This window comes from Crocuta crocuta, unplaced genomic scaffold (assembly GCF_008692635.1).
Source record: "Crocuta crocuta isolate KB4526 unplaced genomic scaffold, BGI_CrCroc_1.0 scaffold274, whole genome shotgun sequence".
In the NCBI taxonomy this organism is placed as follows: Eukaryota; Metazoa; Chordata; class Mammalia; order Carnivora; family Hyaenidae; genus Crocuta; species Crocuta crocuta.
This window is the reverse complement of record NW_027530222.1, coordinates 3,742,236-3,756,762: the sequence shown is the minus strand read 5'-3', so window position 1 is coordinate 3,756,762 and position 14,527 is coordinate 3,742,236. Positions and strand designations below refer to the sequence as shown.

Sequence of the window (14,527 nt, the reverse complement as noted above, 5' to 3'; positions counted from 1 at the left end):
CACATGCCAGGCTCCCGCCCCTGCCCCATCAGGGCTTCTTCTTAATTCATCGATATAGCCAGTCTTTCTGAGCCAACATGTGGCATTAGAGCCTCTGAAGTCAGGCTCCTTGAGTGGGGATCCCAGCAGCACTTCACGGCAGAGGGATGTGGGCAGTTCTCTGAGCCCAGTCTGGGGTGGCCAGTCTCCACGACGGCCCCACACTTGTGAGTGCCTCTCCCACACTAAACCAGAACTGAGAAGAACTGTGTGGCCGGCACAAGATGGCCAAAGTAATGGTGTGTAGGCTCAGAGGCTGGGTCAAAAATGGCCCTGCACCCTCTCCGCCTTGGTCTCTTGGATCATTCGCTGTGGGGGAAGCCAGCTGCCTCGTTGTGAGGACGCCCAAGCAGCCAGATGGAGAGGCCCGCACGGGGAGGCCCCGAGGCCCCCCATCAACAGCCAACACCAACTATGTGAGCGAGCCACGCTGGAAATCCATCCTCCAGCCCACATCAAGCCTTCAGAGCACTGCGGCCCAGCAGAGGGTCACGAGACACCCCAAGACCCACCACTCAGCCAAGCTGCTCCCAAATGCCTGGCCCATAGTCACTGACTATTGTTGCTTTAAGCCCTCCAAGGTTTGGGTGATGTGTTACTCAGTGCTGGGTAACTGACTATGGGAATATGAATGCCACCTTTGTAACAACGTAAAGATGAATGAGATATTGTTTCCTGGCACATTGTAGGTATCCTGTAACTGGTGGATGTTATTATTATTAATTATTATTATCATTATTACCTGGCCCACTACTTCTCTCTTCCTGCCGTGGTGACCCCAGAGAAAGCCAGGTAGAGGTCCTTTCTTTCCTCCCAGTCCCTCGCAAACTTCACTCTCTGCCTTCCTCCAGTGCAGGCGCGGACACTGTACTGGTGGATGTATATCTGTGGCAAGGTGGTGAGTGCCTTCCGGAACTCTGGGATGCGTCCCACTCACATTGCTAAGGGTGTTCAGTGGTGTGTGTTTGCATTCCCTTTGAAGGGCCCCAAATGTGATAATTACATACTTGTTAGCCCTATAAAACAACAAATCTGGAATCTACACTCTGGAACCAATGGATTTCCTGCTGAAATGAGTTCAAGAGGTGTCCCGGCCAGCATCCCCGGTAAGAGCCAAAACTCTGCGACAAGAGACCGCCCAGCTCGCCGCGCTCAGCCTGTGCCTCCCAGCCCCCTGCCCCTCCGCCAACCCCCCACCTTGGGGCGCCCAGCAAACAGATGCGCTCTGTGCTTCTTTTCCTCCATTTTGTGTCTGCATGCTGTCTTACCACCCGCCTGCCAGGTGGGGGTCCTTGTGCCCCCTGAAAGTCGAGGGACTTCTGGGCCATGGGGTTTGCCCCTCCCCGTCTCCCACTTGCAAATCCAGCGCTTGAAGCTGGCCTTGGCAGACACTGTGCATGAATGGACGCCCGTGGAACTGCCCTGCCCTCCCCCCTGGGGTCCCTCTTGATTGAGGTGGACGCTTCCGCCTTTGTCTCTCTTCCTCCCACGTCAGCCTGGACTCTTCCTGCCCTGGCCCCAGCAATTCTACAAGTCCAAGTTCCCCAACTTGGCTTCCTCTTTCCCCACCTCTGAGATGCTATCTCTGGATGCCTTCTCTTCCTGTCCCCTCCATACCTCTTCCCCAACTAAGCCCCACTCAGTTTTCTACCTGGAAGTGCTCCCTGTACAGCTGCCCCCAGCCCCAGGCCAGGACAGGTGCCCGTCTCATGGCCACCATGGCCCCTGTGATCTACGTGCCCTTTGCTCTGTGTCTCTCCTGCCAGCCCGGAAAAGCTCTGGGAGTAAGTTCCCTGACTCAGTCCTCACGGTGCAGCCCCAAAGTCTGGCCCACGGCAGGCATTCAGTAAATGCTGGATGAGGGGCGCCTGGGTAGCTCAGTCGGTTAAGCATCGTACTTCAGCTCAGGTCATGATCTTGCAGTTTGTGAGTTCGAGCCCCGTGTCGGGCTCTGTGCTGACAGCTCAGGGCCTGGAGCCTGCTTCAGATTCTGTGTCTCCCTCTCTCTCTCTGCCCCTCCCTCCCTTCTCAAAAATAAATAAACATTAAAAAAATTTTTTTAATGCTGGATGAATAAATGAACGCACAATATTAACTGACCAAAGTATTAGAACTGCCAAGAAGTCCAAACTTGCCTCCTTCTGTTTTACACCAAGAATGAGTTCATCAGAAACCCTCCCACAAAATGACTTCTCCTGGTCATGGCCAGCACTTGCCACAGAACTATTTACCTCCACACAAAGGCAGTGAGGCAGACCCGAGGCCACACCAGGCGCTCACGACACATCCTAGACATAGCTCCACCTTTCTGTCACTGCCCCCATCCCACCCTGACCCCAGAGGGGCGGGCAGAGAGCAAAAGTGGAGAAATATAGGTTCAGGGTGGAGTTGGGCTCAAGAAACATCTGTATAAACACTGTTTCGCTTATTCCAGTGAAATCTACAAAATCATATTCTTCTTCTTTTCCTGGGGAGCAACAGAGGTACCGGCAGATTAACTGACTCTCCTGGCGCAACCGATCAAATGAACGGAAGAGAAAAAGCAGCTCCCTCACTCTCCAGAAACTTCACCCCAAAGCACAGACTGAAGCCTAGATTGTCAGAACCACAGCCCAGGATTCTGGGTACATCCACAGCACAGAGCTGCCCACCTCCTTCTTTCTTCCTTTTAAAAATCATGGGTGAGGAGGAAGCACCGGATCTGAGGGTTTATTTACCATTCCTTAGCCTGACCTTCCAGGGAGAATGTCACTAATGAGAAACAATCTACTTAGGCTCCCAAACCCAGAATTTTCATAGGGATCAATTTAGGATTTCAGAGTCTAAACAGGACAAGGGTAATATCAACTGTCTTCCCTTGGAAGAAAAAAATACAAAGCCACAGAGTTTTTCCTGTCTGGAAGGAAGTTTTGTATGTGTCAGATCTGAGTTTACGTCTTTCTCGCTGTTCCGAGCCCTTTCAGATAGCCACTGGGGAAAAAGGGAAGGGCACTGGCCTTCACGTGGTGCAGGCTGAGGGTGGTCCAAAACCAAAGAGCAGTCTTTGGGACTGGCTCCCTTATGCAAGAACTGACCTTACACGTGAGGCTGGAAGCCAGGAACTCTGCTCTCGAGACCAGATCCTGTGCTAATTCACATCCAAATGATGATTGTGTCCGTCGTGGGGGAGACGCTTCCATCCCGGCCAAGTGTGTGTTTCATGAGGGCAGGAGTCACATCCATACGGCAGTGCCCACAAATGCCTGTCACATAGTGAGTCCTCCTATTGAATGAATGAATTAAACACTAATGTAGAACAGCTACATAGACATAGCCAGTAAGCAGCATTTTTTATTTTATTTTTTTAATGTTTATTTATGGGGGGGTGGGGGACAGAGAGGGAGGGGGAGAGAGAGAGAGAGAGAGAGAGAGAGAGAGAGAGAGAATCCCAGGCAGGCTCCACATTGTCAGCCCAGAGCCCAATGTGACCGTGAGAGCATGACCTGAGTCAAAATCAAGACTCGGACGCTTAGCCGGCTGAGCCACCCAGGCGCCCCAAATGATTCATTTTGATTTCAAAAGCACTTTTTCTCAGCAGATGGAAAGTTTTTGTTTTGGGGTGGTGGTGGTGGTGGTGGTGGTAGTGGTTTTTTCATGATGGGACCTAGAATGATCTGGACTGTCCCATCGGATCATCTCACAAGGTCTGTAGATACTGCAGCAGGGACAAACACTATCATAAGGGAACTGGTTGTCAAGCGGCACAAAGGGGGACCTCACAAATTCTCTTAAAACTCTGTCCCACATCTGGCTGCGTCAGTGGGTCGTAAAACCTCTCAGGTGTTAGCCGCTCTGCTTCATTTGCTATCAGCTTAGCAGAAAGCACCGTCCATCTACTGTCCCAGCCACCACAGCTGGGTGAGGCAGGGCTCAATAAACTGCCCCTAGGCCATCAGGAAGGCAGTAGTGTGGCTCCACCTTGGACCAACTCTGTCCCCGATCCACTCTGGCCTCAACTTCCTTTTCAGGGAAAAGTCCCAACCTTCCTCTGGGAAAAGGAGGGCGTGCCCGGAATGATTTCCGATTTGTCGATTTGTCACGTGAGCTGAAGAAGGACTGAGGGATGATGAGTCACTGGGGGGGGGTGGGGGGAAGACGATGGATCTGGGCGTAAGTTCTGGTTCTGCCACTCGGTGGCTGTGTCCACTCTGGCCAAATGGCTCCTTCTGTGGCCTCAGTCTCTTCTCTGTAAAATGGGGATAAAAACTGTGCCTGCTTTGTGGAGTTGTGAGGATTGAATAATCCCGTGTCTACAGCATACATCACATAGTGCCTGGCGTGCTGTAAGATGTATTAGCTGTTGTTTTTATCTGTAAAGTGAGGGCCCCTGTGGGATTCCAGGACCTCTCAGCCCTCCTGACAGAAAAACTAAGTGTCTCTAAGAGTGCCATTGTTTTGTGTTTTCTATGCACCTCTGCTGCATCAAACTCTTCCCAGACCTCATACAGGTAAAGATAAGAGTTTGCACGAGTGGTTTAAAAGGGGAACAGGAAAGGTGTACCCTGTCTTGCACGATCCTGGGAGAAAGCCTCTCAGTGAGGCACCCCTGTCTACCCGTCCAATCTGAATGTATGCTGGGGCTCTCTGCTGCCTCAGTTCAACTGGCAGCGTGGAAATTGGTTCTGTTCAGAGAGCAGGGAACGGCAGGAGGGCTTTCTGTGCTTGGACAGGGCTGTGAGTCCCTAGGTGTCTCTGATCGGCCCCAGCCTGTAGCCCATTCAGCCTGGGGCCAGGAGCCTTTCGCCAATTCAGTGATAGAACTCAGAAACCTGGGCTGCAGTTTCTGGGTATTGTAACGGTAATCATATTGTAATGGTAATTAATCAACCATTAATTGATCATTAATTTTTTTATTTAAAAAATTTTCTAAATGTTTTTTATTTATTTCTGAGAGAGAGAGAGAGAGAGAGAGAGACAGCATGAGCAGGGGAGGGTCAGGGAGAGAGGGAGACACAGAATCTGAAACAGGCTCCAGGCTCTGAGCTGGCTGTCAGCACAGAGCCCAAGGCAGGGATCGAACCCACAAACCATGAGATCATGACCTGAGCGAAGTTGGACGCTTAACAGACTGAGCCACCCAGGCGCCCCGATCATTAATTAATCAAAACATAGTGCTTCTCAGAGACCCTTCGTTGTCTGAGGGCATGGCTCATTTTTATGACAAGAAACCTGAGGCTGAGAAAGGTTATCACCTGCGGCAAAACACTGGCATTTAAGCCAAGTGGCCTTGTTTAAACTGTTGGTGATATTTTTCCTGTGTCCTACATTTCCTACTCGCATCTCAAACAATAAGCTGCTTGATGACTTTGTTGAACAGAAGCGGTGTCCCGAGTTGACACTGACATCCTCCCAAAAAGTTGACAGTATCCACAGCCCTAGCCCAATAACTATCGAAAGTCCTCATTTATGAGCAAAAGTGATCCATGCAAACTGACTGCTCAGAGCTGGGATCCACTGGGTCCTAAAGAATGGATCCCCCTGGCGAGGCCAGAGAGGAAGCTTAATTCTGAGCTGAGCCGCCCTCAGCTTGGCTGGAAATACCAGCCCCAGGTGCTCCCATCTTACTGCCCCAGCCTGCAGTCTGTGATTAGGGGCCCTAATGGCCATAATGCCTCCAATGTGGTGTTTAAACCAATAAGGCTTCAGAGAAGTTACGGTATGTTTAATAATGGCTTAATGACTACTTGTGAGATGCAAGGCTTCTGGTTCCTGTTTGGCCTTGATTTACAGCCCAACTCAGGCTGAGGACAGCCAAGAAACCCCCTCTAAGCCCCCAGCGGAAGAGGGAGGTGTTCACACCATGCCTCTTGGATTCCTTTAAAAATTGAGAATTCAAATGAAATACAAATGATGTTTGACTCCCCACCCCTCTCACTAGTCTCTGGAGGTACTGAAAATAAAAGGAAGTGTAACCCAGACTTGGGGACTCCTCAATCCACACAAGCGAGCAGGGTCCCAGGGTCCTCAGGAATTTCTTCCCAGATCTTAGGGTGGGGGTTGTTTCTCGTCTCAGAAATTCCAAGCTACTTTGCTAGTCCTGTGCTTCCTTTTGGCTGGGAGTCTCAACTTTCTAGAACATGCCACCCTACCCTGACCTCCCTGCAAAATGGCAGGCCTGGGGCAGCAGGGCCCTGAGGTCTGGGCAACGGCCAGCCTTTCCCCAGTGGTTCCCCAAGGCACTTCCAGATCATTTGAAAGGCATTCACTCCATGCCGCGCGTTCAAACCCCAAGCCTTCCAGGTGCTCCTCCACCTGCTCCGAATGCAACCTCTGCTGAACCCTGCTCAGTCTGCCCCTGCAAGTCGTCCCTGTCCATTCTGGCCCTGCTTCTGCCTCTCAGACCCACCAGAAATACATAGAAAAGCTCTAAGGATTGACTCGCTCCAGCCTCGAGTCAGATGAGGATACTAGTGACAGTTCAAGACCCTGCAGCTAATGGAAAGATAGTGCCCGGGCCCAAGCTTCCCAGCCCCCTTTCCGGATTAGTGCTGTTTCCACACATCTCTCTCAAGGGCTCCCGCCCCTGTGAGGTACAAGGAATCTCCAGGGAGGTGTTTTTGCTGGAGGCAACGTTTGTCCAGCTCCTAGCAAAGACTTGGGTTAAAGGCCCAGCTCAGCCCCTCCCCCACCCCGCCCTTATGCCAGGCTTCGGTCAGGAGCCCAGGCCTAAAAGTGTTCCCTGGGCGCGGAGGCTCTGCCCCCAGCTGCCTCGCGCCCTAAGGGGCAAGAGCCTCCAGGCTGGGTATCTGGACCAAGGGTGCTGCTCCGGAGCAAGGGACTCACCAAGATGTGCAGTCAAAAGGGACCCTGCCGTCGCGAGAAGGTGGCTTCCACCCTGTGCTCTAACTGCCTCCGATACGGGGGCTGGGGTGCAGCAGGGGGCTCCCGGGCTCCGAGGGGTTAACCCGCGCGGGGCTGCACGTGACGTGGATGGTTCCAGCATTAAGTCAGAGGCGCGGCCCCCTCCCCTGTCCCCCGCCCCCCCGCGGCGCGNCCCCCGCAGCCCGCGCCCGACCCGTTTTCCGGCCTGCGGGCCCCTGGAGCCCTACCTCCCAGAGCCGGCCAAGCCGCCCGCGAAGTACCTGCAGGACCTCGGGCCCGGCCCGGCGCTCAACGGCAGCCACTTCTACGAGGGCCCCGCGGAAGGTAACGCGCGGCGCGGGCGTAGCGCTCAGCCCCGACCCGCTCTCCTACCCTTCCCTTCTCTGTCCCTCGCCTGCTCGCCCCGCTCTCAACTTTTTTGACCCTCTAGCCCGTCGTCGCCGCGGGTGCCTCAGAAGCCCCGCCGGCGCTGGTCCAGGCCGGGCAAAGGCAGCGCGGCCACTCAAGCCTCCGGTGGCGGGAAGGGGAGGGGGAGGGCGCTCCAGGGTGGAGCTGCGACGGTCCCCCCCACCCCACCCCGGCCCAGTCGGGCCCGAAGGCGACCCGAGGCGGGAAGGAGAAACCCCGCTTGGCCGGAGTTGGCCCGGAACTGCCACTGACCCAGAAGCCGGGACCGGGCGCGGGGCCTGGGCCGCACACTGAACCCTGGGTCCCGAAGCGGGGAGAGAAGCTCGGCTTTTGTGTCTGGGGTCCGTTCAGGGCCCTGAGCTCGGGCCCCGACCTAGAGTGGCCAAACAGGGCTCCCGGGGGCTGCGGCCTTGCCTCCGCCGGCTTCTCCTCCCAGGCCCAGCCTCCGAAGGGAAGGCGCTGCCTGCGCGGGAGGCTGGTGGCGGCGCGGCCGCGGCTGTTCCCGCAGTGCCGGGGCCGTTCTCAGTACGGAACAACCGTGTTCTTATTTCTCAGACCAACCTGGCCTCCCCGTCGTTATGCACGGGGACGGCCGCCCTTCTCGCAGCCTTGGCTTCCTCGCACTGGATCGTCACCGCCGGGGCCGTCGACAGTAGCCCGGCGGGCCTCTCCCCTGGGCTCCTCGGGCTCCGGGGCCGGTGCCCCACGCGCCAGGCCAGACGGACCGAGTACGCGCCTGAACTCCGGGGCCTGCAACGCGGGCCCGCAGCCCCGCCGCCACCCGCTGCACCGACTGACCTGCAGGAGTCTGGGCGTTCGCCCATCTGCGCTGCCGCAGCCCGCACCGAAGACCCAGGGTTGGAGCCTCTGAGATCGGCCCCAACCCGCCTCCACCCGGCTGGCGCCTCGCGCGTCTCCGCGGAGTGGCCAGGCAGCTCAGGCCTTCGCTCAGCCGGGGCAACGGGAATGTGTAGGGGAGGGCGGGGAGGTGTGTGGGGGTCAGCGGAGGAAATGAGCGAGTCCGCGGAGCTCCGTGTCTGTGCCCTTTGAAAGAGTCTCTCCTGATAAAAACCACAGTTGGGACTTAATGAGAAGCAGTTGNGGGGGCGTCAACAACGAAATGCGCGGAAGTAAAACCGAAGAGTGTTAACAACGACCAAAAAGAGGGAAAACTGAACACGCCCATGGAGCAGAGAGGCGAGAAGGAGAGGTCAACGACGGTCGGCAAGCGAGGCAGGACGTTAAGAAACAGACGGAGAGCGAACGGAAAGAGAAGAAAAAGCAAGCGGAGGATCGAACGGTCGAACGAAGCGGGTACATGGAGAAGGAGGGAAAGGACGAACAGAGTAGGAGGAGGGAAAAAATGAAAGGGGAGAAAAAAGGACGGCCTCAAAGAGCAGAAAACGGCAAAACGAGATCGAGTGGGAGAAGAAAATTGACGATACGGGTTGAGCGGACGACAGGCCAAACGAAAAACAGGCGCAGCGCGTGCGAGCTGAGCCTGGGACCTCGGCCGCCGCGCGCCTCCCGGGNACTAGGGCCGCACAGTCTACGAGGTGGGAAGTGGTGGTAATGCGGGAACCCACCTTACCTCTCGGCGTCTAAAGTGACGGGCTGCGAGCGTTTCCAGTTCAGTCCAGTGAGCGCGCAGCTGCGCCCCATCTGCGGCGCGATCTTTGCCGAGGCGGGGCAGTCGCGCGCTCCAGAGGCTGGCGCTTCTCTCCTGTCTTCGCGGCACCCTTGACGGAGAGCGCCTGGCCCTGCCCTGAACCCCGGCCGGGCCGCGTACTGGCGGTGCCAGCCACCCTCGGAGCGCGGCGCGCGCGGCTGCTCAGGGGGCCGGAGCAGTGCCCCGCCGTCCCTTCCTGCTGCGCCCAGGCCGCCCCTGGCTCGGCTCTCTGACCTGACCTGGGACTGCGCCCACCGCCTCGGAGGCCCTGAGCCTCCGAGGCGGTGGTAACCGGAGGGTCTTGCTCATCAGACCCACTGCAGACCTCAAGGATTCCAAATTATTGGTCACCGGCCGAGGCCCCTACGCCAAAGCTGGAAACTCTCGAGAGCGCCAAGGCCCCGCTGGGGTCCAGCGCATGGCGTTCTTGTCCATCGTGGCTTCAGGTTATCGGCCGGCGCTTCGAGAGCCCAGGCCTTGGCTAGCTCTGCGGATCGCGTGGGAAACGGCAGCTCGGACGAAGGCTCCCACGGAAGCTGCAAGCCGGATGGTTGGCCCTGCGGCCTCCGAGGACACTCTCTGGGGGGGCGGGGGGGGCACTGGGGCTCCCGATTGGCGTCCCAAAGGGTCCTGCTCCCGAGCTGCTGCCCTGGCTTTGAGACAGCTGCTAGCAGGGCCTCTGGCTGCCCTCAGGGTGGGGGCGAGCCGCGGGCGTGAGAGCTGAGTCAGGGACCGAGCACCGTCGCTGCCTCAGAGAAAAGTTTTGTCCGGGCTCCTGTCTTTCAGGCGCGACAGACTTCTGCTGCGGTGCTGTGGTCGTGCAGGCTGTGGGCACCTGGTGCTGAGCCCCAGGAGGGACACCAGTCTCCACCATGAACAGGCCCTCTTTAAACGCATGGTGTCCCCACCAGGTGCACGCGAACCCTATACACAGCGCACACACCTTGAAAGTGCAGGGCGCTGTGGGTGCATGCACCCTCTTTACAAGCTCAAATTCAAACTGCTGGCTTCCCAAACTTCTGCCTTTCCTCCACTTCTGCCTTTCATTGATCGCACCTCCACTTCTCCATGACGGCCACCTCCACCAAAGCACTGGGCTTTGCCCTTCAGGACGTATTTTGTGAGGTGTGCCTCTGCTCCTCCCAGGAGGGGGATGCCTGCTTCTCCCTGGAGCCCTCCAGGCAGTTGGAGGTTTCAGGGCAATGGCAATGAGGAGGGGAGAAGTGCTCTCGTCCCTTGGGAGGGCATAGAATGGGCAGGCATGGGAGGGCGGCAGAGGCCAGCAGGCTTGTTGGCCCCCCTTTTTGGTGGCTATTCTGGAAAGTCCTGCTGCACTCTGTGCCTCTTACTCAGGTAGCTCAGAGCCCAGAGCTTGTCACTTCCTCTGGGCAGATCCTGTTAGGACAGATGTGGGCTCAAGAACCAGATCAGCAGGCTCCAGAGCTTTGGGGAGCGCTCTGCAGTGATGTCAGTGCTCCCTTGGCCCCCATCCCTTAGCCACTGTCATCCTTTTTCCCCTGGAGTCCAGCAGGACCTCTCTCTGAACCCAGGAGTCCAAGCCTCTCAAAGCTGTTATATGTGGGGCGCCCCCTAAACTGTTAGTTCCCCCGTCTCCCTGACCATTTTCAGTTATTTGGTTCAGCTTCCATGAGTCCTCAGCGGGCGTGCAGCTCCCTCTAGAACCAAAACGTGTTGCCTAAGAATGGAAGTCAGTGGCAGGAGCGCCTTCTCCCCTCAGCTGCACTTGAGTTGTGAACCTGGTGCCTGGGCTGTTGCCGTGCACAGCCCCGAGGGCAGCCCTCGTGACATGGAGCTTACTGCCCAGCCTGCCTGGTCCTGGGGGGTCACCCAACGCCTTCCAGCTGAGGGGGACCTTGCCCCACTTGTCCTCCATAAGGCAGCCAGGGAGCCAGAACCCGAGAAGCCCTTCTCCCTGGTCCCCTCCTTCCCGATGACAGCTGCGATCCTGACACCAAGTCCCAAGGAAGAAACTGTCTTGGGTGCCAGCTCGCTGGCCTGCTGGGGCCCAGGCCCCTGTTGGGGATGGGCCAGGGCCAGGGCAGGGCTGTGTGAGTCAGTGGGGCGTCTCTGTGGCGGCGCCCCTGGAGTCCTGATGGGAGGACTGGCCGGGAGAGGCTTCAGGGCGGCGCTGCCGGGGGCCTCGCCAGAGGAGAGGGCGGGGCGTCAGAAGTGACCTATTTTTCCCAGGCCCGGGTTGTCACAGGGCCCCACCGAGCTTCCTGAGCGAGGGCCAGCGTGCCAGAGTGGGACGGCTGGAAGCTGGGCCCAGCTGCAGTCAAGGACCTAACCCCCCCCTTGCTAAGCAAGGGCAATGAGGGGGGGTGGCAATAGAAACTGCTGAGAGGGGAGGGGGCAGACAGTAACCAGAAAGATGGGGTTGGGGGCTGAATCCTGTTTTGACCCTGGTCCCATCTCTCCTTCTCTGAGCATAGCCTATCTCTTGCCCCTCTGATGCTGCAGCTCAAGTCCTTGCCCAAACATCACAGTTTTCAGAGGCATGAGACTGTCCTTCTGGTAGCTTCTTCATCCCATCTTGCCCTTCATACTCCAGGGCTGGAGGATTTGACATTGCCCTGAGACTTGAGGTCCAGAGAATGAGGCACAGCCAGACCAGCCAACAGTGGGTGACCTGAGTATCCCTGTCCGTTGCCTGCCTGGTCCTGGGTCCTGATGCATGGCCATGAGGACCTGGGAACTGAGGCCCACAGTCAGGGACAAGGAGGCACTTCCTGGCAGGGGCAGNCTCGCCACGGAGCCAATCCTGGCACCTCCACACCCTGTGGGACACACCACAAAGCACTTCCCTGAAATGAACCCTCCTCCAGCCCCAGCAGATCTGCCCAGACCACAGAGCACATGGTCCCCTAGGGCCCCCTCCCCAGCTGGAGGCTCCGCAAACAGGCCTCCGAATGCCAGGCTCCCATGGAGGGTGGCTGCTGGGACAGGGAAGAGAAAGGCGGGGACTGAAGCTCAATGTTCTTCCCCCTCCCCCAATCCACCCACAAAACCCCCTGGTTCGGTTTCCATCCTCCTTTTTGTGTTTTCCATTGCAGCTGAGGAGAAGGCCTCCAAAGCTGCCAGCTTTCCCCAGCTGCCCTTGGACTGCCGAGGGGGCCCCAGGGACGGGCCCTCTAACCTGCAAGGCTCCCCAGGCCCTTGTCTGGCCAGCCTGCGTGTCCCTCTGTCCCCGGGACTCCCTGACTCCATGGAGTTGGCCAAGAACAAGAGCAAGAAACGCCGTAACCGCACGACCTTCAGCACATTCCAGCTGGAGGAGCTGGAGAAAGTCTTCCAGAAAACCCACTACCCTGATGTGTATGCCCGGGAGCAGCTGGCTCTGCGCACGGACCTCACTGAGGCCCGGGTACAGGTGAGGGCACTCCGGACATGAGCCTCTCTGGCTGCCTCTACATCCCCCCCACCCCCGACCATGGGCCCTTTCCCAGGTGCCTGCCCCCCCTGCCCGGCCTGGGCTCCCCCTCCATGCCCAGCTCTGCTGCAGCCACAGGCTTGCAGTCCAAGTTCAAGCCTATGCCTCATGGGGGTGGTAGCCTCTTGGAGTCAAGAGACCTGTGTGGGAGTCCAGCTCTGGCATTTTCTAGGTGACTGGGGCATGCCATGGGATGGCACAGTCTCACTTTCCCTCCTTAGGGAGTCTTTGAGGACTGCAGATGTGACAGCATTTTGGAAGCCATGAAATGCTAACATCCATCAGGGCTGCTCCTGAGGTTGGAGGGTCCCCGCTGGGGTGGGAGGGGGGTCTCAGGCTCAAAGCCATCTTGAGCCAGCAACCGTCAGTCCTGCCAGCTCCCAGGCCCTAGCCAGGAGAGCCTGGCCGGGGACCCTTCCCCACCCGACAAAACTCCGCAGCAGAGATCAGGCCCCATGGCTTCCTGGATGGGGCTGTGGCCAGCTGCAAGTAGCAGGGGTGCGAGGGGAGGGACAGATGCTGGGAACAGGGGAAAGGGAGAAGGGAAGTCTGTGTCCAAGACATGTTGGGAGCGAGAAAGAACATGAAGGAGGGACGCAGGGGGTGGGGGTGGAAAGGAGGCTTCAGTAAAAGCCGGGCCCAAGAGGAAGACAGTCGCTGCCTTGTTTTGAACTTGCGTGACACACGCCAGGCTCCCCGAAGCCAAGCAGGAGGCACTGGGAGAGGAGTGGGATGTGGGCTTTTCGGGAGAGGTGAGGGCGTCCCCTCTAGGCAGAGGGCATTCTCTCTCCCCCCACGGAGGAGACTCCATAGGGACAAAGCTCACACCTAGCACACCCTGTATGGAGCCTCTCAAGGTACTCTGCCTGAGGGTCCCAGGGTAGGGCCCTGCTCTGGTGGAATGTGGGGACCCGCAGGTCAGTCCACCAACAGGCCAGCCGCCCTCTGGCCAAGAAGGCCCTACAGCTGGATGCAGAGCCGGACCCGAGGGGCTTGAGTTGTTTCCCCTTCTCGGCTGGATCCTCCCCCAAAACAGACTCTTAGGACTGTCCTCCCAGGGTTCCCCAGGGCCTGAGGCCATCAGGGTGAGAGACCAAACATTTACAAGAGCCCATAAGAGTCCATGAGCCAGGGACGTCCGGAACATTGAGTCTCCAGGCCCTCAGTGAGCCTCTCGGGTGGGGTCTGAATCGCTGTCACTGTGGAACTGCCTCGAAGGCGAGCTCACCCTCTTGCTCCTCTGCCAGGCCTTTTCTACCCTGATGGGGTCGTGAGCGTGGTGGCTGCAAGGCTCCCAGTCCCAAAGCTTCCCGAAGGGTTGAGGCCTGAGAGTAGGGCTCTTTTCTCTGATAGGAATGTGACACCTCCCCGTAGGCCCTGCCCCATGGACAGCAACAACCATAAGGACAATGCAGAGGGCTTGGCCGGAGTGGGGCTTCTGGAAATAACAGGGGATGATGGGGAAGAATTCCCAGGAGAGCAATCAGCTTCACCAGCTCAACTCCTTCATTTGCCCGCAGGGGAGGGAGAGTGGAGAAAGCGAGGCCAGGCAGCCGGGCAGGTGGGATGGTCCATCCCTGACCTTGCCCCAGGTCTGCTGCGGGACCTCTGTATCTGGGGGTTAGGGGGCTGGGGTATGCCGAGCTTCTTCACTGTCATGGCTTCACCTGCTTTCATGAGTAGGAGNACACACACACACACACACACACACACACACACACACAGCTTTTGTTGTACTCCCAGATAGAGTCCTGAAAAGCAAGAGGATGGTTTGGTTTCGTTTCGTTTCGACATTGCCAACATCTAGCCCAGAGCCTGACATGCAAACGTTTGGTAAACGATAGAAGTACAAAAGGCACGCACTGGTACACATAAATGTAACAGTCATAGGGCACATGCCAAACGGCAAATTCATCACAGATATGTACACACATGTGCACAGCACCCAGGCCACCCTCACCTGCCAAGAGCTCACAAATGACTGGGAGACACAGATTACAAAATGGATAATGGTAATGGGGTGTGGTAAGTACGAGAGAGAGGCCAGGCATCACACGAGGCCAGTGGAGATGTACGTGTGTGTTTGTGGCAGAAGAGTC

At 57.4% G+C, this 14,527-nt stretch overlaps 1 protein-coding gene across 1 annotated transcript in view; it reads left to right on the top strand.

The window, feature by feature from the left end:
* Nucleotides 1–1,757: 1,757 nt before the first annotated feature.
* The window catches only part of ALX3 (ALX homeobox 3), a 14,868-nt gene continuing 2,098 nt past the window's right edge, over nt 1,758–14,527 (top strand). The window contains exons 1-3 of the mRNA XM_077765619.1: nt 1,758–1,823; nt 6,954–7,224; nt 12,052–12,368. Coding sequence (XP_077621745.1) covers nt 1,758–1,823; nt 6,954–7,224; nt 12,052–12,368 — 654 coding nt within the window. The remainder of the gene's footprint in view (nt 1,824–6,953; nt 7,225–12,051; nt 12,369–14,527) is intronic.